The 23,385-nt window shown below is 41.3% G+C and overlaps 1 protein-coding gene and 1 long non-coding RNA gene across 3 annotated transcripts in view; both read right to left on the bottom strand.

Moving 5' to 3' along the window:
- The window catches only part of LOC310844222, a 399,653-nt gene that overhangs the window by 37,242 nt on the left and 339,026 nt on the right, over positions 1-23,385 (bottom strand). The gene's annotated exons all lie outside the window — the stretch shown is intronic.
- Positions 6,190-23,385, bottom strand: part of ARL3 (ARF like GTPase 3) — a 31,644-nt gene continuing 14,448 nt past the window's right edge. For both annotated transcript variants that reach the window (XM_083738077.1, XM_083738076.1), the window contains exons 4-6: positions 22,635-22,685; positions 21,189-21,374; positions 6,190-9,600 (exon numbers count right to left, since the gene is read on the bottom strand). In XM_083738077.1, coding sequence (XP_083594203.1) covers positions 9,553-9,600; positions 21,189-21,374; positions 22,635-22,685 — 285 coding nt within the window. In that variant the 3' untranslated portion in view covers positions 6,190-9,552. The remainder of the gene's footprint in view (positions 9,601-21,188; positions 21,375-22,634; positions 22,686-23,385) is intronic.

The raw sequence follows: 23,385 nt of genomic DNA, 5'->3' as shown, positions 1-23,385 counted from the left end.
TTGTGTGGGCTGATTTATTGAAAATATTGCATGTGGAGGATCCTAGCCTCTTTCAGATTATTCGGCATCCACCCTCATTTGTTTAGACAAGGTTTGCAGGGAGATTATAGAACACCATTTATTAAGCATCATTCAGATTTGATCGGGGAGGGGTTATATGACATCACATCAAGCAATTACCTCACACTTTCCAGTGCATCTTCCCATCACGTTCCTTTCTGCCAAAAGGCCAATTTAATTTTTGAAGGTGGGTTTGTTGCGCAAGAGAACAAATCCCATTTTAATTGCACAGCAACCTGTATTTCCCAGTATGCAATCAAATTGCACACACAAATCAGTGACAGTCCAGAAGTGGCCCCAATTTACAGTGGCAGGAGGCTCAGCTAGAATATCTTCATGACACTTCTAATTAGAAATTGCTGTCTTCATCACCATTGTCTTTATTTGAGTAACGCATCAAGGCAAGAAAAAATCAAGATGCACCCCAGCACTTAGTTATTTAAAATCCTAAGAGGAGAAGAAACCAGTGCTTGTATTTGGCCTACAGTCTGTCAACTGAAGTTCATGCCTATAACTTTTAATTCGAATTCTGTTCTCTCCCTTGTCCCTTTTCCTCTGTTACTGTGCTGCAAAAGCAAAGTGCTGCTTGCTACAACAGGCTGGAGAGGAGAATGAACAAAGGGACCACTGGAGCAGGTGGGGAAAGAGCCACTGCCTCCTTTCTCTTTAAAAAACTAAATAGGAATGGCTTCTGGGGTGCACAGCTGACAGCTCAAGCTGGTACTGTCCCACAGCTTTGCTTAAAAAGCATTTAAACTAATATTATCCTGCCTGTAGCAATTTTTGCTTCAAAACAGATCAAAGGAACACCAGCCCTTCCTTTCCTTCTGCTCCCCACACCACCACTTATAAAAGTATTCAGTATTTCCCCCTCACTTGCTTTCTGGCTAATCCCCCTCCATCTTGCAGCACTTTAAGTTATCACTCAGCTGTCTTCTGCTTCACAGATGGTGGGTGTGACTTTCTGAAATTTACAGTTGGGAGTATAAAACAAAACAGCTGCTGTGGGGCTAGACAGCTTTGGCCCTGTTTGCCCAGCTGCGGAGATGCTCACTCTGCTGGGCATAATTTAAATTCCCCATAGCCTGCACCTGTTTGGAGGCAGCCACGTTCGGTGCTTCCTTGTCCTTCAACACTCCTGCTGCATCTTGAAAGGAGTTGTGAAGAGATGGCAGCTGTTGACCACTACTGTTGCTGAGCTATCTTCTAGCATGTTCAGAGGTTTGGTCCAGTTCTAGTGTGCAATTGTCTCCCCATATAATGCTCATCTGCTGATCCAATCAACATCAGTGCACACACCATGCCATATCCTTGCCAAGGCACTAACATTCAATGGATTCCAATCAATGGTCGATTTTGCTCAATGGCAACCCAGTGGCTTTTTTTGTGCATGAGAACTAAGCTGTTTGCCACCAGAGATAAAGGTTGCCAGCACTGTTCCTGAACTGCCGTGCCTTTTAACATGTGCACAACACACAAAACATTCCATCGGTAAAACTTTCTCCAGCTCTGCATCTACTAGAAGAGTTCAGCAGGCAAACATTTGTGAGTCACGTAGCTATTAAACGGGCACAATAACTTTGGTAGGGTTTAGTATTATTATTATTACTATTAGCACTGGAAATGGCAACCATTTGAACTTTGGAAAAAGTGAGCATTTTGAACTAGACATTGCGTCCATTTAGCAACCTCAGGGCTGGAAAGGATGGATGCTAAGGTAATACTGTGATAAGACTCTGGGTCATGTTGACTGAATGTAGCTACACTTTTTCTTGGTCATTATTGTGCAACATGGTCATCCCATTGTTCAACAGCAAAAAAGGGAAGGGAATGCAGTGAGAAGAGGAAGTATGTATGCAGGTTCGAGAAGTGCAAAGTGGCCTTTGGCTTATTAACATTCAATGGCCTCTTAAGTGTGTTTGTGGGAGGGGGTTATTGGTTTGTTTTTGTTTTATTATATATTCAGTGCTTTCATTTTGTGTTTTTATGTTGTGAACCACCCTGTGATCTTTGGATGAAGCGCGATTTACAAATTTAATAACAAACAAACAAACAAAACATGAGCACATCATTTACGGGTCAGACCCCAAAATTGCGTGTTACTCTTTATACTTTGTAAGCCTAAGATAAAATAATACTGAGAAGCACTTTGCATTTTAAAAATTGTAGAGAGATAATCTCCACCTAGTACAAACATGTACATTAGCGCTCATGGTTGAAAGGGATGCCAATTTGCAACCTTGAGAACATCTAACTTTAAATTCCTTAGTGAACAAGAGAAGCAGCAGCCGTGGCTTCTTGGCACTCCCCCCCCCCCCAGTCCCATTGCCCATTACCACCAGCTGCTTGCTACACAGCGTACCTGGAGTCCTAGGAGATCATTGCAGCAGGTAGGGCAGTGGAGCACCCAACAGCATACGGTGTGCGGGGGAGATGCTTTTTCTCCTGTTGCTTCATAGACATTATCTGTGTGTTCTCTGGTTTGCACCTTGGGAACCCTATACTAAACTGTAGCATATATGGTATATCTACAAAAGTTTGATTTCCTGATAGTGCTGGAAACCACTTAACGGCTTCATATTCTCTCACTCCCCACCCCCACCCCCAAAGTCCAGTCAATGAGTGATTTTACTACAAGCCAAATCAAGTCTTAGATGCGATTGTTTCCACTCTGGAAGGCAGAGGGTGGAGGAATCATTACTCAGCAGCATTCACTTGGTTGGTTCAATAACTTAGCCGTCAAGGAGGCTTGCCCATTGCAAGAGAATGTCCCTGGCTATGTAGCTTGCAGTAAGCAGCTATGTGGGAAACGAGACTGCAGAAATGACTATCTAGCAGCTAGGAGGTGGATTTGCAAGGATGGAAACTGACAGTAATGCAGTCTTATGTTGTATTGAAGGGCTTAGTCAAGGGTACAAGAATTTTTCAGTCCAAACAATAGAGATGCATCAGCAACCACAGCAATAAAACAAGCCCTCGGTTCTTCCTCAATCCTGAGTTTGAACATACAGGGCCAGACCAAATCCTTGTCATTTTAAGAGCACCCAATTTATCATGTAAATGTAAAAGCTTCTGGTTGTAATTCTCCCTACCTGACACACAAACAAGGTCACACAGCAAACCCCTCGTAAATTACACAGCATTCTACGGGAAAAAGCAACAGGAAAAGAAAATGCAGAAACCTGGAAGCAAACAATAAATAACACCGAGACAAGTTAAACTACTCCCAGGGCATTTGTTTGCCAAAGGGTCATTTTCCATATCCAATCCATTAGGAAAATTAGAAGTGAAAGAATGTGCTAGTTTGACTTAAAAACATTGAAGAAATACCACCCCGCTCCCCCCAAAAATTAAGTAGAGCCATCTAATATTTTCCCCAGTGATTTGACATCATGCCAGATGTTGCATCTGTGAAGGAGATGGTCCTGATATATTTTTATAGCTCAGTTTACTGTTCTTCACTTCTTGCCCTGCATGTTTTCCTGTAAAATAATGCAAATTCTTGTACCTCTCTGATAAAAGCCCATGCTAAATAGGGTTTATGGGAATTTGTGAAACTTGTGTGTGTTTTTCCGAGTGGTTATAATAAAAAAACAACATTTTAAACAACTGTGAAAAATAGGAGGAAAGCTTAGTGATAGTTAACATTTATATTACATTTTGAAGTGTTTATACTTTACCTCAGTCAATACTATATTGTCCCCCACACTGAGAAAGCAGCAGTGAGGCACCTGGTGGAAATCAAGCCATTTATAGCTGAGGTGAGATTTAAAGAAGACATCCTTAGATGCAGTTTGCCAACTCTGCAACTTGTGACATACCTGTGCTCCAGTCTAATTAGGGAGAGCCTGGATGTACAAGAAAGCTGTCGGGTGTATCACATGCTGAAAAAAGCACTACATGTGTACATTGAACACACATCCAAATAAGCATGTAAGCGTGAAGATCATCCGTTCACAGTGCAACGTGTTATATGTGGGGCAGTCTCTGAAGGTGGTTCAGAATTTCCTGCTGGTGCAGAATTCAGAGCCCAGGTTGCTCACTGGGACAAGACAGTTGGAGCATATAACACTGATCCTGGCCTGACTGCACCAGCTGCCAATTAGCTTTTGGGCCCAATTCCAAAGTGCTGGTTTTGACCTATAAAGCCTTAAACGGCTCAGGACTGCAAGACCTCAAGGACTGCCTCTCTCCATATAAACTGTCCCGGACTCTGTTCATCATCTGAGGGCCATCTTCACGTGTCTCCTCCACCTGAGGTCCAGAGGGTAGCAATAAGAGAACAGGCCTTTTCTGTAGTGGCTCCCCATTTGTGCAATGCTCTCCCTAGGGAGGTTTCCTTGGTGCCTTCATTATATATTTTTAGGCACCAGGCAAAAACGTTCCTCTTCAACCAGGCCTTTGACCGATTAATATTCTACAGCCTTTTAAATGTGTCTGTGGGAAGGGAGGGTTATTGCTTTGTTGCAATTATTTACTTGCATTTTTATCTTGTATTTTACTCTGTGAACCGCCCTGAGATATTATGATGATGGGCAGTATATAAATTTAATAAATAATACTGATAAATTCAGTGGGGGGGGATAAAGACCTTCAAATTTGCATCACTATCCACATTGTGGCACAAGTAGTCATTCACAAAACACCATTTTTAAATGGTGGATCATAACAGAAGAGATACAAATTTCCTATAGCATAATATTGTAGTTGTTTAGTTGTGTCCGACTCTTTGTGACCCCATGGACCAGACCATGCCAGGCACTCCTGTCTTCCACTGCCTCCTGCAGCTTGGTCAAACTCATGTTAGTAGCTTTGAGAACACTGTCCAACCATCTTATCCTCTGTCGTCTCCTTCTCCTTGTGCCCTCAATCTTTCCCAACATCAGGGTCTTTTCCAGGGAGTCTTCTCTTCTCATGAGGTGGCCAAAGTATTGGAGCCTCAGCTTCAGGATCTGTCCTTCCATATAATAAGGTAAAGGGACCCCTGACCATTAAGTCCAGTTGTGACCGAATCTGGGGTTGCGGCGCTCATCTCGCTTTATTGGCCGAGGGAGCCGGTGTACAGCTTCTGGGTCATGTGACTAAGCCACTTCTGGCGTACCAGAGCAGCACACGGAAACGCCGTTTACCTTCCCACCGGAGCGGTACCTATTTATCTCCTTTGACGTGCTTTCAAACTGCTAGGTTGGCAAGAGCAGGGACTGAGCAACAGGAGCTCACCCCATCGCGGGGATTCGAACCGCCAACCTTCTGATCGGCAAGCCCTAGGCTCTGTGGTTTAACCCACAGCGCCAGCATAGCATATATGTCACCAGTGGCCCAATCTGAAACCCAACTATGGTTTTAAAAATTCATGTCTTCTTGCATGTAGTTCTTGTACAGCAAACCATAGGTCAGTGGTAGAGCAATGGCTTTGTATGCAAAAAGTCCCAGATTCAATCCCTGGTATCGCCAGGTAGAACTGGGAATGCTTCTTGCCTCAAACCATAGAGCTGCTGCCAGTCAGCATAAACAGCACTGAGTTAGGTTTGTCTCTGTATAAGGCCTCTTTCTGTGTTCCCTGGCCTCCCACGTACAACGCTATATCAGATTGTCAAAAGATGAGGTTCTAAGAAATCAACGCAGTGACAAGTGAAAGAGGGGCACATTCGCCTCAGGTTTATCTGATTTAGTGGGATTTACTTCTTACCTACACTTTGCATTATATGATACCTGATACCTGAAGAACAGGAGAAACCAATTTGGTACTCTCCATATGTTCTTGGACTTCAACTCCCATCAGCCCTAGCTATCATGGCCAATGGTTAGGGATCATGGGAGTTATAGTACAATAAAATCTAGAGGGCATTGTCTATCCCTGCTACAGGTAAAAATATTGTGACTCTCAGTATCTAGGGATCCATGGGAAGCAGGTTTCCAGAGATCAATAGGAGAGCCATTAGGTTATAAAATCATAAGCATACAGAAACAACCAACAGTGTTAAATGTTCAAATGAACTGTATAGAGACAGAACATCACAGCATCCTGGAGGAATTATATGTACAGCCGTTTCAAACAGACTATTCAAATGGAGTTCCTTAAAAGAAAATCAAGACTTCATTCTGAAATAAAACAAAATCGTAAAGGCGTCATTTCTATTAAATTTTATTCAAGTTTGCCAAACATCTAAACATGTACACCAAGGCTTAGCATCACCAACTTATCATCACACACACCCTTTTCATGAACGTCAAAAAGAGAGAATAAAACTAAGAACTAAAAAAAATATATATCAAAAAAATCAGATGTACCCTATTGAGAGAACGGAAAAGGTGTAATGGATAACATTTGCAGCTATGGCTTTTTATAGCAACTGAACATCATCTGGTATGTAAGAAAGAGAGCAAACCCTGCTATATTTAATCAAAGAAACAAGTAATTAAACCACATCTGAAACATGCCTTCTTCATTCTAGTATGTTACATGAACAATACTACTCTGGTCTCTCAAGGCTATACTTCATCCATTCTGGCTTACCTGTAAATGTAGCACAGTATTCAGATAGGAAACATGTACCATATATATAGCGAAGCAACTTGTCAAGGAGTCAGTGTGGCTGTTGTACTTAAATGAAAGAAAAACCCTTTCACACACTACATTCAGTGCAGAACTGAACCGAGGATATTGTGAAAGCAAATAGCAGAGCTGGAATAAAATTATTTTTTAAAAAGGATTATATAAAACCATGAAGATTGGTTTTAAGAACTGTGAACTAAACAGTTAGAAGTTGCGAATTTGCTTGCCCAGGGCAGTCTTTTCTATTTGTTAGAAATAACAGAGGGAGATTGTTCTGTAACTGTCCTATGTTTTTCAACTTATTTGCGAAGCATCCATCTGGCAGAGGTCATTTTCAGAGCCAGGATATTGGCCTCTGGGGTCACTGGGTCAGCCCTGTCTTCTAGTTCTTAGAAGATCTAGTTAGGTCAAAATGATTCAAACTTGATGCTGGTATGATAGCTGCTTGTTGAAGTCGATGGACCACGGTAGTTCCTTTTGGCTCAGTGAGCTGCACCAGTACCAGTGAGATCCTATTTTCCACAAAAAAATATGCTTAGCAAGAGATGAGAAACAGAAACAGGACAGCCCTTGGGCAATCTGTATTCACTGTGTGAGATAACAGAAAGCTGTATTTTGTGCTCAAAGATAGAAGCAGAGAAGGCAGCATGGTCAGTTTGCTTCACAGTTTGTCAACTGGGTGGGAAGTATTGGGGACGCTTTGTTAGCTTGCTGCACACTGAAGGAAATGTACTTCTTCCTGAACTGAACAGGCTGACTTAGGTTTGTTGAATTTTAAGGGAGACGCTTCCAGACATTATGGCATGAGCAGACAGGCCTCTCTCTAACATTTGGACTGAATAGTTGCAGACATATTTCATTTCTTTTAAAATTGGGCTACAAGTGCAATAATAATAATAATTCTGCTGCCACTTTTGCACACTGCACCTCTAGAGAGTGAAAGCCTTTTCTAAAATGCAAATCTGTATTTGCAACATGTCACCAGCTTCCCCATAGAAAGAAAGCAATAGGAAGTATCTGTTCTTAGTGATATTTTAGCAGTTGGTGCAAATATGTATTTTAGCTGTCACGCTTGGGGGTTCTCAGTGGATTGGATTGTTGTCTGTACCTTATTTTATTCTTGCTCATTGTTGTAATGTTTGCTTATGGATTTATTACCCTTACAAATCCATTGAAGTAGGTGGGATATAGACTTAATTTATCTAATATAAAATTTATGTCTGTTGCAAACCACAAATTAGGAGCAAGACAGAATCTAAGTTGAGGTGGACTAGAAATTATTGCCATTACTCTTTAGATTAATAACGAATAAACAAAAAAAGACAATATAGTGACAGTGGATTATATGGTCAAGTAATGTCTGAAAGCAGCTATTGTGCACTGGCTCTCCACAATGTATACACATTGCCCAAGGTTTAGCAAGCAAGTTTACTCCCTCCCACTAGGAATGAGAAAGGGCATTATAGTTGCCATGGCATTTTCTGCCCTATACTCTGGTTATAATCTGCATGCTGCGTGCTAAATTCATTGCATGCAAGACTGCCCTCGCCAAATTACTCTGAACTTGGACAAATCTAGCAGATGACCCAGAGGCGAGAAGCAGCCTCTTATGTCATTTCCTGGTGTTGTAGCGATATGCTGAGATTTCCCAATCATACTACATGACTATTCCCTCAAAGGGGAGAGTGCATCCTTCATGCATTTTTCTAACGAATATTCTGTATTTAAGAAGTTATAGACTCTGGGCTTTTCTTCTAAGGCTGATAGAGGAATGCTTCTCTTGCCAGAGATTTATCTATACCTTTCACTCTAAACTGCAACTTAAATTGGTTGGGTATTTCCTGAAGTGAGGGACATCTCTTTTTGAACACATCCAGACTGTTACTTCCTGCACAGATAGTTCTGAAATGTAGCTCTAAACTAACAGTGCAGGAAGGAGTGCAGACTCACAAAAAAGCAATCCCAGACTATACACCCACAACAACTCATTTGGATAGAGTCACGACATTGAACCTGTTAATCTCAGTCTATTACTGTCTGGACTACTTGGGAGAAGCACATTTGCTACATGGCAGGTGCAGCCTACCAAAAGCTCTTCTCAAAACAACACCCCTAAATTAACCAGTTCACTGCAGTTAAGTTTTAAGAGCACTACACTGACTACCACTATATGCTGTTAAACTCCACCCTCATGGAGGGATTTTTACAGTGCAACGAGACTGAATGTCAAAGAGCTCTTGGTCTGTTTACACCAACCAAAAAGGCAACACTGCACTGCAGCCTGACACTGTTTTATTTGATAATGACAGCATCTCTAGCACTCTGATGCTTCTAACATTCAGACTGTTAAGAACTTGAGTTACAACGCAGGTCTCTGTAAAAGGAAGGGCAGACACCTGGGTATCTCGCTATAATAAAGGCTCTTCATGAGGCCATAGGAGTGTCTTGCCAGCATTCTACAAAGTAATGTATTGTTTTAAAACTGAAGCACAGATGCTAATAAAGCATCAGCTCATTTGCTGATGAGAAAAGCTTTGAGTGGCACCAGGTGAGCATCCTGAGTGACTTCAGAACTGAAGCAGGCTCCCGTACACGTTGCTATGATCATCCTACACTCTGCGGAACCCATTGGAAGTCTTTATGGCAGACTTCAATCTGCTCCTGTTTTCAGATCTTATTCTTTAGTCAGATGAATGTGGAGACTCTCAATACTATTTATGCCAAAAGGGGTAGGGGTGGGGGGAAGAAATGCATATATGGAGGGAAATGATACTAGAGAGAAGGTAAAGTTCGAATTTGGGCAGTAGGCTTAGCTGCTGTTCCCATTTCTAACAGCTATAGCTGCACACAGATGGAAAAATATTTGGTCAGATGCTAGCAGCCAGCTAGCGTGTTTGGCTCCTGCAGCCCCTCCAATTCCATGCAACGCAGTTCATTTACTTCTTCTTTGCAATGACATTTCTGCAGACCCAGTTCATGCCATCCTTAAAAACAAGACAACAAAGAAATGGAACATTAGATAAGAGGAAAGGGTCAGCTTTTGCCCAGCTCACAATAAGCTCTCCCTTATCCCATTTTGCAAACGCACATTCAAGTTTCGCTTTTCCCTATCCTATATAATAGTGTATGTGAAATGCTCTGTCTTGTTAGTGCAACTATGGTTAGGAAACCTGATCTACAAATGGCCCTTCTTAATCTTACATCCCTTGTTTTGTTGGTAAAGTTATGGGACTAGGAATTACTGCCTTTTTATCAGGCTTTTCTGTCAACATGACCCTCTTTGGCTTTAATTGTGACATGGATCCACCCACTTACAACTGTGTGGTTGTTATTATCCTGCTTTATTTTGAAGAGGATGGACTGTAAATCTAAATTCGAAGGAATATCAAGGGTCCTTTGCTAACTCAGCAGTATACAATCTTAGGATGTAATCACACAGAAACCTTTGTCACGTTCAATTTAACTTTTGCACCATACATGTGTGCTTCCTAGTCCTGGGACTGCAGCTTTGAGATTTTCATCGTCTCCTCCCATTTATGAAATGCTAAATTTGCTCAGCTGCATCCATACACACCCTGATAAATATTCTGCAGTTGCCAAAAAGGGGAGAAAAGATAGAGAGATACCCGAAGATGAGATCACGAAATAGCTTCCAATAAATAATTTTTAATAGATGAAATTAACAAGGTTGGGGAAACCCAGCCAGATGGGCAGGGTATAAATAATAAAATTATTATTAATTATTATTATTATGGCAGTGTAGGTGGCAAAATGCACAGCTTCAAAGGTATAAAGTATTAGCAAAAGGAACTGCACTTAGAAATACACTAATAACAAAGGAGGCAGGGATGTAGAACTATCAAGAGCATATAGCAACTCAGACAGCTGGCCCATCTATTAGTGGTCCTCCCAAGTCTCAGGCTGAGGTCCTTCTAGCCTTGCTGACATCCTTTTCATTGGAGAGCTTGGAGATTGGCCAGTCTAGTCCAATCACAAATCTCTCCAATGGTGTACAAGATTTTGAATAAAGGAGAAAGCCTAGGAAATGACATACAAAGAATGCTGGTTTTCATGCACCTTTACCCAAGTCCCCAGCCCTGTCTGATTTAATCTTAATAGCCCACAGTTTTGGGTCAGGAAGAATGAATGGTCGGAGCTGAGCATGTTGCTGTGTATACTGTAATGTCTTCAGCATAACTGGAAGGCCTGCAGATTTCAGCTTCCTTTTAAAAAAAATATATAAGCACGTGTGGATTAATTTGTTAAAGGACATGCATGCACAGCAAGTTCCAGTACAGTTGACTCATGTTCATTGCAGAAAATACCCCAGAAAAAAGGTTTGGGTGGGGTTCCCAAAAGTAATGGTAGAATATTTCAGAACTCAACAAGTTGCCTGCTTCTCCCTACAGCTGCTTGTTTGCCCTTACAGCACCAAAGACACATGCTCCCTTGCTACCCAAGACCTTGTGAAGAAATTCTAAATGCTGAAAGAGCCTTACATACATCAGACAAAATGCTGGAAGTAAATGTTTTGTAAAACTAAGGGAGTTCTACAGCAATTAGGAAACATACATGCCAACTTCCTTTATTGCACCTTTTAGAAATCTGGTTGCATAGAGCAGTTTTTTTTTAAAAAAAACAGAGCTTTCTGCAACAGTTTTTGCTGCTCCTGTTGCCTCTAAAGCAGTAATCGTGTTTGCACACATCATGGAATACAAGGCAAGCAGCACTCCTCATTCATTTTGAATGTAGGTTTATATGCCGAAGCAGAAGAGCTGAGACAGCTTAGTCATAAATATCTGCTGACACTCCTTTGATATTCAGCACAACAATCCCATAAACAATACATCCCTGCAAAACAACCACCCCATCTCCCAGGTAGAAGCAGACCAGAACCTACCCATACAGAGGGACTCTAACACTGCCCAATGCCACAAGGGAGCTCAGCCAAAGGGAAACTCAGCTACCTGAACACTGCACAGCAGAGGATCATAAAGAGGAGTTTATGATGGGATTTACTGTAGCTGCGAGCCTGACTGTATAACAAGGGCAAAAGAATGACAAGGCACTATGCAGGAGGAAAGGTGAACTCCAAATGGCTTTTCAATTCATATCTGGGTCACTTTACTTTGAAGGCAGGAACTCATCCAAAAATCACTTTCATAGCAAGAGCTGGTTCAAAGAGAATTCTGACTGTCCCTAATTGGTTTGTGGGGAATGAGTGTGTGAAATTAACACAGAGACTACAAGGGGGAAAGGATCAATTTCCCTGGATCAAAGAGGATAAAACACACACATTTTTTTTTTAATCTGCAGGTAAACCGTTTCCCATACTCCACACAAATAATTGTCAGTATCAAGTTCAATGATGGGAAATAAATGTTCTCATCAGACAGCTAAAATGCAGAGATCAGCTTAATGGGATCAAATTCTGGTAAAGAATTGGTGGCTATTTGCCAGCAGGGAAAGAAACAGGAAGCTAGTAATTAGAGAAGCAGAAATTTGAAAATAAAATCAGCAAGGCTGTTGTTACATCTGCATTAGAATTTTATTTTATTTAACAGTAAGACGAGCTCAGCTAGATAAGACTAAAACCCTTCTGGACCAACATCTTATTTCCAACAATGGAGAACCAGATGCATTCAGAAAGCTCACAAACAGGGCACGAAAGACAACTACACTTCCCTTGCTGTAAGTCTCCAGCACCAGATATTCACAAGTGTCCTGCCTCTGCATGTGATGGTTCCATTTAGCTCCCTATCCTCCCTGAATTTGTCTGGTCCCTTTTGAAGCCATCTAAACCAATGGCTGTCACCACCCCTTGTAGAGGTTCATAACGTATTATGTGGAATAGTATTTCCTTTTGTTTCTTTTTTTTTTTTGCATAATTTTTAATTGCAACTTTTCACCATACAACATAATGAAAAACAAACTAATCTAAGTAAAAATAAAGAAGAAAACAAAGAAGAGAGGCCTTCTCCTTGTCTCACACAGAAGAGGGTGGACCCCTCCCTGAAAGCTTCCGTTTCTTCTCCCAGCCTCCCACCTTGCGAGTTCTTCCCTTCCCTGCCTCTCACACAGGGTCTTTCACCAGTCATCCATCACCTTCCTGTGTGAGTAGAGGTCCTCAGAGTAGAGGACATCGACAAACAAAATAAAACATAAGCAAAAGCAAAGTAGATGAAGGAAGAAAAAGAAAAAAGACAGGAAGAGAAAGATAATAAAAAAGAAAAAGAGGAGAGGAGAGGATAGAAATAAAACGACTTCAGATTCTCCGTCTGTCAATTAGATCTATAAAGATTATTCAAAATATCCAAAGTGTTCACTCCAGGATGGTATCCAGCTCTATTCTAGGAAAATATCCAGCTGTTTCTCGATATGCTAGGCAATGTTTTTCCAATCTTCAGCCACACATATCTTAAGTTTATTCCTTTTCCTTTTCACACAAAAAGTCTAAAAGGGGCTCTCCAATTGTTACTATCACTAAATGTTAATAATAATTTTCCTCCAGTATGGTATGACAACTTTATCTCCATAAAATTCCAACTTCCATTATTAGAATAATAATCCATAGTTATTTACTTGTAGTATATTCATTGATTCATAAAGGTAAAGGTAAAGGTACCCCTGCCCGTACGGGCCAGTCTTGACAGACTCTGGGGTTGTGCGCCTATCTCACTCAAGAGGCCAGGGGCCAGCGCTGTCCGGAGACACTTCCGGGTCATGTGGCCAGCGTGACATCGCTGCTCTGGTGAGCCAGAGCCGCACACGGAAACGCCGTTTACCTTCCCGCTGGTAAGAGGTCCCTATTTATCTACTTGCACCCGGAGGTGCTTTCGAACTGCTAGGTTGGCAGGCGCTGGGACCGAGCAGCGGGAGCGCACCCCGCCGCAGGGATTCGAACCGCCGACCTTTCGATCGGCAAGTCCTAGGCGCTGAGGCTTTAACCCACAGCGCCACCTGCGTCCCCATTGATTCATACCCACTTCCATATATTCCAATCTTGTTTCCTGTTGGCTGTGATTTTCCATCCTAATTTAATAAAAGAAAAATAAGGGGGGGGCTCCTTCTATTTCCATTTCTTCCATTCTTTTTCCAAGTGCATCGCCAGAAGTTTGGTAGATCTTTCCTTGAAATTCACTCCAAATTGTACACAGAATACTTTCTCTGTCAGCCCTATCTCTGCCATCTCAAGAGGTTTCTTAATGTCTTGGTCAATGGTTTTGTTCCACTTCTCCAGCATCACACCTCCATCGTTTGTCCATTCTACACCTCCAGGCACTTATGTGACGGTCCTCTCCATTTCATCATTTACTGCCTCCAACTTTACCATCCCACTCTCATGTTCTGGCAGTATTCCCCCTCCCTGCCCCAGGCTCTGTCTGATTTTTCTCTGTTCCATTTTCATTCAACATTTTATGCATCTCAGCTCTGAGCTCTTAATTCCTCACCCAATAATTGACTCATGACACTATAAGTCAGTGGCATGTTCAACAGTACTTTTACCTAGTCTCTGCCTTGAAAACTTGTGTCTCTCTCTTTACCAAAGCACATTCCTTTCCCACGGTTAAGGGATTAAGTTTCACTTTTGCAGTCAATACTCCACAAAAGGTACAGAGAGTTAAAGGTAATATAAATGAAAATGTTTAACAACCACAGCTCTCTTATCTGTTTATAATCTTTCTTAGTCGCAAACAGTTAAAATATGCTTTTTGTTTTATTTTCAGCCTGTTAATTAATGCCTCTTCTTATGCCAGCAGTCAGTTCACATTCCGCGTGAAAGTTTAATTGGCAGATAGATCACCCCAGTAGTAATTCATCATAGTCTCAGAGGTAATTAAAAGAAGGGAGGTTTAACTGACCTAATGCCCTGAGGCATAGGGCTACTATGTGGTGTCTGGGCATGGTGGTGGTTCCTCACTCCAAGTTACTCACTGCATCTGAAAACCTCCTGACCTCTGGAGGGAAGAGCAGCTTTCTTCAGAGCATTAGAGGTTAATGCCTTTGATCCCCCTATTTTCAAAGAGAGAATGTGATAACCAAGATTTACATCTTGGCTATCATTAACCACCATGTAATTATCTCTGTTGATGGCGTGTTGGTAATAAACGACTAGTCAGCCATCTTTTCTCCCGGAAGTCTCACAAATGCCCCTTTTGTTTCTTCTCAATCTACCACCAATCAATGTCATTTAGGTAGCCCTAAGTGGTAGTGTTATGAGACAGAGTGTCCACACTTTCCACAACATACATCCTTTGTGAACCTGTATTATGTCCTTCCAGGGATACTGTTTTAAAAAAAAACCTAAAAAACCCCATTTTTTTTAACCTTCCTAACGGAAGAAGCTCCCACTGCTTAGTCATTTGAGTTGCTTTTTTCCTACCCTTTCCTTCTTTACCTTACTCTTTTTGAGATGACTTGGTCATAATTGTAAACAGTATACCAAATGTGACCACACTACGTAATATATAGTTATTATGGTAGCAGTTTATATTTATTCTCTTTTTTAAAAAATCAATCTGAAATTTGAGATTGTCATTGCTGATGTACACCAAGTTGATGTTCTCATAGAATTATTCATAAAGATGCCAAGAACAATGCTGGATAGTCACAGCCAGTATATGTATGATTAGGGTGTTCGTTTTTTGTTCTTGTTCTCTCTCTCTCTCTCTCTCTCTCTCTCTCTCTCTGTGTGTGTGTGTGTGTTTTGCTCCATTGTAACGATATAAATAGATAATTTCAAATAATGTTTATACCATAGCATTTATATTTTTGTGCCTATACTCTATATACCACAATGCCAGCATAAGTGTATTTTATACATGGCTAAACACAACATCACAAGTGCAGTTACAAACTGACAGAAAAAAATGAAACCAGAAGTAAGGGAATAGGATTGGCAATGTTTTAAGTACAGCCCCTATTTCAATCATCTGATTAACCTTATTTAACTTACATAGCAAGAGGCAGTTGTCTCCCAATAATGATAGTGCATAAAGATCAAATGACTCCAGGTGTCAGTGTGTGTGTTTCTCATTGGCTGGAATCTGCCATTACCAACTAGGCTAGATGAGTTAAAAATAGTTAGAAAATCCAGCCATCTCCTTTTGTGCCTCTTTGTATGATCACAATCCTGTCTTGGACACCTGATGGCATGGACATCTCTACTGGCCTTTCTCTGCCTCTGTTAATATTTAAAACCCACTAATTTCTTACCTGCTTGCACATTCCTTTGTCTCCTGGAATCAAGCAATCAAGCAGTCTCCCATGATCATAGACTCTTCAAGGCCTTTATACAATATTTGCAAATGTGTCAAGACAAGTGAACAGACTTCCCAATAACTTATTAAAAACAACGATGAGTGAATTGCAACATAGTACGCACAGAGTAGTGGGGAAAGGAAGGACAATGGCTAGGGGATAAAAAGTGGTGAAAAGGTATTTCCCTCCCCCAACTATCATTGGCTGTAATAAAAGGTCACTGCAGTAAGAGTAGTACTAAAAAGGAAATACAGAATATTCTTTTTTACAAACCAGGATATCTGCACCAGTAATTGGCTGGTGATGTGGAAGACTTCTTTTTAGAAAACGACCTGACGCCGTTCAAGGTTTACAAATTTTGTAAGATTATAATACAAAAATATAAACCTATACATTACGGTGAAGTCATTGCTCCCACTGCCATTTAGTTTGATTTAGTACATGAATGAAAACAACAAAATGAATGTTGAAATGAAAACACATTGGTAGTATAATTAATAAATAATAAAATATATTGTGGCGTCCTTTTCTAAAAAAGAAAAAGGGCAGTCTTTTACAGCAACTCTATTCCCCTCTTATTTCTGTTTAAATAAAACACCAGGGCCAAATATACTTCAAATTCTATCCTAATTATGAAGGACTTAGATTTAAAAGATATTGGCATTTATTCAGCTGAGTACTGTCAGCTCCAGTTGCTTGTGGCCCTTATTGCTTGGAGGAAAACTACAGTAGCTTCACTCTGAAGACTGGCTTCTGTTCTGGGCTTTCCCATCATGTGCCTTCAAACACATTCTCTATAGGATGGTGTCTGGTATTTTCACAAGTGCTCACACTGTGTGTGGGTGTCTGTGTGCTAAATGAACATTTGGATGCGGGGGTGGAGAAGAATAAATGCCACAAGTCTCTTTTGTGGCAATTCACATGTCAGCTTATAAACCTGAGTTGTGTACTGGCAAACAGAAGCGCTGAGCTGACTGATCCCTTATTCTGTAGTATGAGGGATATTTCTAGCCAGCCTGCTCCTGTCTCTCTTTAGCTTGTTAAATGAGAACAACAAAAGGCCTGGTACAAATCTGGGTATGGTAAAAAATTATCTTCTCTGAACAATGGCAGGAAGCCTAACTGGTGCATTGAAGGAGAGTGAGAGTCAATTATAAACAATGGGGCTGCTCTACATTACTGCTCATGGAAATAAACCGGGGGCACTCTTTACATTCAAAGCCTCTTGATCAGAACCTTTCACTGGTATCAAATAGATACAGGGCAAGCTCGCAGCGGATTCCTTTCTTAATTAACATTTTTATTTAAAGAAACCCATTTCAAATAATAGTTAAATTCTCTAAATGTATATAATTTATTAACCATAATGTAATCTCATTAACCTTGAAATCCCCAGCCTTAACTACTGAGTTCTGCAGACTATAGCTTAATCTACGAAACTAATTAAAATGACCTTCAAACCATTTCTCCTTCGTTTGCTGTCATTATTTATTCTTTTTTTTTGATACTCTGCCCTGGGGCTGTCACAAACCGTTCCCTATTAACTCATTCTCTGTACGTTTCTGTTCCACAGAAAGTCCTATTTTCTTTTCAAATCCACTGTTGCCAACTTGCACTCTTGTTATTCATGCAACAGCCTCCTGGGTACCTTCCCTCCTCCCAGCTGGCATATTTACTTTCTCTTTATAGCCTTCTAAATAAATATCTGATAACACTTCCATGTTCTGTCACCAGCCTCTAGGGTGGTTCTTTAATGCTGTGAACTAGGACTGAAACACTACATCTCCTTTTTCCTGAAGAGCTGAAGCAACAATTCTTCTATATTTACCTCAGCTTCAATGCACAAATTAACTATTCTTTAAACTTCACATTTAGGGCACACTGGAATCTCTTGATTGCCAGGCCACTGGGCAAAGATGTGCCAATGATTACTGGCTAAAGCCGTGTCAGAACATTCAATTCACTGCACCACTAAAAATCTTATCTGGAGAGATTATCACAGACCACAGCAAGCAGATGAAGCAATGGGCAGAGCACTACAAAAACTGTACTGGCAAGAAAACATGGTTGCTAGCACAGCAGTTGACAGCATCCAGACTCCGACTGTCTTGGAAGAGCTGGATGTCCCACCTTCCCTTGACAAGTTGAAGAACACCATCAACTCTCAGGCATGTGATAAAGCCCCAGGACAGGACAGAATCCCAGCAGAAGTGCTGAGTGCTGGCCTCAACTCCTCCCTCGTGATGCACCTCCATAGCCTTCTCTTGCAGTGTTGGGAAACAGGATCTGCACCACAAGACACACACTACTCCAGCACTATGACTCTCGACAAGAACAAAGGTGACTGCCATGATTGTAACAACTACCAAGGAATCTTCCTGCTGATTACTGGGAGGAAAGCCTTCGCCCAGATAGTTCTCAACAGATTAAAGTCACTCACTGACAGGGTCTATCCCAAGTTGCAATGTAGCTTTAGAGCTCAGAGGTCAAGACTCAACATGATTTTTTCATTACATCAGCTGCTGAGAGCAGAGGTGTCCCTTTTGTGTCACCTTCATAGACCTGTCAAAGGCCTTTGACCACATCAGCCAAAAACGACTCTTTACATTGCTCAGTAAGATAGGACACCAACCTAGGCTGCACAAGATGATCATGTCCTTTCATGAGAACATGCGCAGCACTGTCCAGTATGATGGCTCATCCTCGGACATCTCCCCTATAAAGAATGGTGTGAAACAGGGCTGTGTTCTTGCCCCAGCTTCTTCTCCCTGTTGCTCTCATATGGCTTCAGCTTGACTAAAGACGGCGTGTAATCCATTCAAGGGGAGCAGTGGGGGTCTGTTCAACCTGGCAAACCTCCATGCCAAGACAAAAGTGCAGCAGGTCTTTAACCAAGAGATGTTGTTTGCAGATGATGCAGCCTTGACAGAGCACTCTGAGGAAGCTCTACAGAGTCTCATCAGCTGTTTTGCCTAAGCTTGCATGGAGTGCAGTCTTATCGTTAGCCTGACAAAGAACAACACCCTGAGTCAGGCTGTGTCACCTTCTCCATGCACCTTCTCCAGGTGTCGCCAACACTCCATGCATCAGCATTGGTGAGCGCATGCTTGAGGTGGTAGATGATTTTGTCTACCTGGGGTCCACCATAACAAGCTACTTCTACTGTGAGCAGGTCAAGCTTATTGGCAAGGCAGCTACGTCAAGGGCTTACCACTCCACAAGAATATGAGAGAATGTGATGCTAATGACCAGTACCAAGATGAAGGTCTATCAGATTTGTGTGTTGAGCCACACTGCTTTATAGAAGTGAGTCATGGGAAACTTACAACCGCCTCGAGCTACGACGTCTCAATGCCTTCTACATGGACTGCATCAGGAAGATTTTGGGCATTACATGGCAGGACAGCTTGTGCTCTCCCAAGCCCTCATTCCTGCCTCAGTGATGTCTACACTGGATTTATCCTGTCCACAGAATGGAAAATGGCAGGATCCATTAGGATGGAGACATTAACCATGCTGCATGGGAATCCCTTACAGATTATTGCTGTGCCTGTGGACAATCAGGTCGTGTATCCACAGCAGTGAACAGAGGAGGAATGACCGCTGGAAGGAGCACATAAAGAAGAAACGCCATGGTACACCTGTATCAGTACAACAAGATGCCTCCATCTAACCCACACTGCAACAAAACACGTCTCTCCTGTATCATTCTCTACAGCCACGGCAGGCGCTTTAACTCTCCAATGGTTTGACTTAACATCCGAAGGAGCACTTTTCCTTTGTCTCCCTAGACAGATGGATGCCAACCAACAGTTGTAACTCAGCTTCCTTTGTATAAGTTGTTTCCTAAACCAATGAAAGCTCAAAGAGAGGCCCCAGATATCTGAGTGGACAGATGTATACCAATCCAGCAAGGGATATTTTGTGTGCAGAAATAACCTTCCACATGCATGACAGATGCTCACTGGTCTCCCCATCCACACTGTGGTGCTCATCCAGGCCTCAATTATCTGTCACAATCTGTGTATAGATCTGTATGCAGTTGTGCATCCTCATCCCTACTAAGCCACCACTAAGCCTATGAATCAACCTGTATGGGGGGCATAGTGTTTAAGTGTTGTATCTGCAGCATAGGCAATGTTTCAGTCTACCATCTGTGAGCAGTTTGTATGACTGGCTCACCGTCGGTGTCCAGTTTTCAAAGAAATGAAAAGCTGTCACATTCAAAAACAGAGACCAATTAAAATAGCTTATATGATACTGCTCTCCATTGCTACCACCACAAGATACACAAAGCTAGCAAAATCCAATTTACTAATCTAATATGAGATCAGAGTGGCCACTTTCTTATTCTGTATCTAGTGATGTATGTGCATGTGTGTATGTAATTTATGTTGAGCAGCTAATGCTCAACTATTTTTGTTTTGATATTTTCTTTACACGCTGCATTGAGGGCTTTCCACACTGCAAATTTATCAATTATATAATGCTTAGATACAATTGTCTCCAAGTGATGTAGATGAACTACAATGCAAAGGAAAGGTAAAATTCAGTTAAAACTCTAAAATCGGACTGCAACCAAAATGCCTGTTGGAACAAAAAAAAAGTCTTCAGTAGGTGCCAGAAGTTCCACAGTGAGGGGGCCTGTCTAACCTCAACTGGAAGAATGTTCCATTGGGCCCATGATACATTTAATATTAATATAATGCAAGGTATTTTGCCAAACAATTTTTTTTAATAGAAGATTTTCCCAAAATGAAGTATTTGTCTCCTCCCTTAAAGTGTGTGTGTGAGGGGGGGGGGAAATGAGAGGCAGAATGTTGCCTGGTGGGAAGTGGTCACTGGAAATAGAAAATTCACTGAAAGTTGTAGTTGACAAGTCAGCCTGACTATGGGTGGTAGTCAACTACCGTACGTTTTACTCAGAGAAGACCCATTGAAGTAGATGAAAATGGCCAAGTTAAGACTATTAATTTTGATTTACTCTGAATAAAACTTAGTTGAATACCACCCTACAGTATATGTATATAGATCAGGCAAGCAATGTTGAAACAGCATCATGAGACCTAATGATGTAATGGAGACTCTAAGTTTAAGGAGGAGGGAGAATCTCATGAGAGAGCCTGAGTCTGTGTTAGAAGTCTTTACCTCCCTCCACACACCAAGCTACACATTTTTTGCTTTGTTTTGTTGAGTTTCCAGTTTTGCAATAAATACATCATACATTATGATCCAGAATGGGGGGGGGGGTGCATTTCTCATTCAGACCAGTGGAAAGGCTATTCTGCCAGAATAAACATTGCCTCCTCACCGACACACCCTCTCCTGTGAGGGCCGAACAAGACTGAATCTGCCAGACTCTGTCACGGATCGTGTGCAAGTTCAGACCCTCTACAATCTCTGCAGCAGGGGCTGCCGTCAGCAAATCTTGTTTGTTCGCAAAGATGAGCACAGGAACACCACTTAGCTTCTCTTCATCTAAGAGTTCCGCTAGCTCCTGTAAGAATCATAAAGATGCAGCCAGTATTTTTAAAAAGCCTTTGGCAATGGGAGGCTGACTGTTGTATCTAAGTAGTTGTACACGTTTTAGTAACATATATAGGGCTAATGTTTCAACAAAGCACAGATGTTATAGTAAAACAAGTAACTGGTACATACAATTACTGAGACAGAGATTTAAAAGCAAATCAAATCCCTCTGTCTATGGAACAGAGAAAGTTTTAGCTCAGTCCAATATTACCAGTTGTTTTCAAGGCACTGTCAATCCCAACCCTCTAGAGATCAGCACTGATGACACAGCAAAAATACATGCTGGCACATTTTTAACTTGACTTGCTAGTAGAATGGAGCGGCCCTCGAAAACAGGTGGTTTTATCCTACATATGCTTCAAATTCTGCAGGAATGCTAACAGCAAGCTTTGAACTTTGTTCCAGTTTAAGCAACTGTAATTCATGCATGGGACATCACTGATAATATCTCTATCCAGAAACAAGCTCATCTTCATAAAAGGCAGCTGTTCTGGCTACTAAAAGGGATGCAAAGCGCTCATACAGACATCATTTGTTGATAATATCAATGAATGCGTTAGGGATTAGATAGTTAAAGAAAATGGGAAATGGAGCCTGCTAAATCTCATTCTAAACTTGTTGTAAGATAGCCTTAGAACTGTAAGGAAACAGACCAAAAATAATGGGCAGGTGCCCGGGAATGTTAAACCCTTCAGTCCTAAACTTGCGGTGAAAGGTACCAGAAGGAACAATACTGGCAGAGGTAGCACAGAATTCATAGATGGGTGGTTAGCAAGTCCTTTACATATGTTGTTGAAGATTATCAATGCATGATTATTTCTGATGCACTTTGTAGTCCACCACCACTAGCACATCCATGCTGTGTGTTCTGTAATTGAGCACTATGTCCCTGCATGCTATACAAACCTCTGTAGTCTTAATTATGGTAGCCAGATAGCTGGAAATGGATATAGCTGTACCAGTCTTAACTGTCCCTGCAGAACAATCCTATTTCTTTGGGTTTTACTTGAGGAAAACAGAAAAGAGCTTAAAAACGCAGAAGAGTAGCCTAAACGTTCATTAATTCATTTGGCAGCAAACAATAATTTAAACTTAACAAGGCTTAGCTTGCTTTTAAAATGGCAAACTGTACATCAGTCCCTTTTCAAATGTCTGTCAGTGTTCTATGTACTTATATATATTATAGAAAAAGGCGTAAAGCGATTTCCTGAAGTTGTGCATTACTTACCTGACCCGTTTCTTCAAATCTCTTTCTATCTGCACTATCAATGACATAAATCTAAAAAAAAAAAAGGGCAAAATAGTTAAGAATGCAACATTAGCCAAGAAATAATCAATGTGAAAAAACAAGTCTTCCCACTAGCCCATTTCCAATCACACTGACTTGGCATTACTTCTTTTTTAAGGAACCTGCAGTCAGGAAAACTTTTATTCACCTATATATCATGTCTGAAAATTCCCATTATTCTGATAGTGGATGGTTGTACTTTGGCAAGATTTGGCACAGATATTTATTTTGGCGTGTGTGAATACAAACATCCATTTACCAAGTGATAAGTCACTAAAATGTGTCTATAATTACATCAGTGGGGTGGGGGTGGGTGGGACTTACTGCACTTCCACACCTCAGCAGAAGGGGAAGCAGGTGGTCTTGAAAAATTGTTCATCACATAGCTCTTTATATCCCATCAGCATCTTCTTACTCCCCATAATGTCTTCTTCCTTTTTGTGGGTTGGATGGAAAATTTTCTTACCCCTGGCTATTGTTAGCCATTTACAACTTACAGTCAGCAAGAAGAGATTCCAGAAAATTAATGCATTCAGCCCAAATAAGATGTATCACTGACATCTTATTTGACAGTGGTCACATTTGGATGGTCATATCTTAACAAGCTGAAAGAAGAACAAGCCATTTCAAAACAGGCTGTCATTTACCTTCTCCCTTCATGTGAGTTGCAATTAAAGCAGGAAGTCTGTAA

Source organism: Podarcis gaigeae (assembly GCF_964106915.1).
Source record: "Podarcis gaigeae genome assembly, chromosome: 5".
NCBI lineage: Eukaryota > Metazoa > Chordata > Lepidosauria > Squamata > Lacertidae > Podarcis > Podarcis gaigeae.
This window is presented reverse-complemented; position numbering and strand designations above follow the sequence as displayed.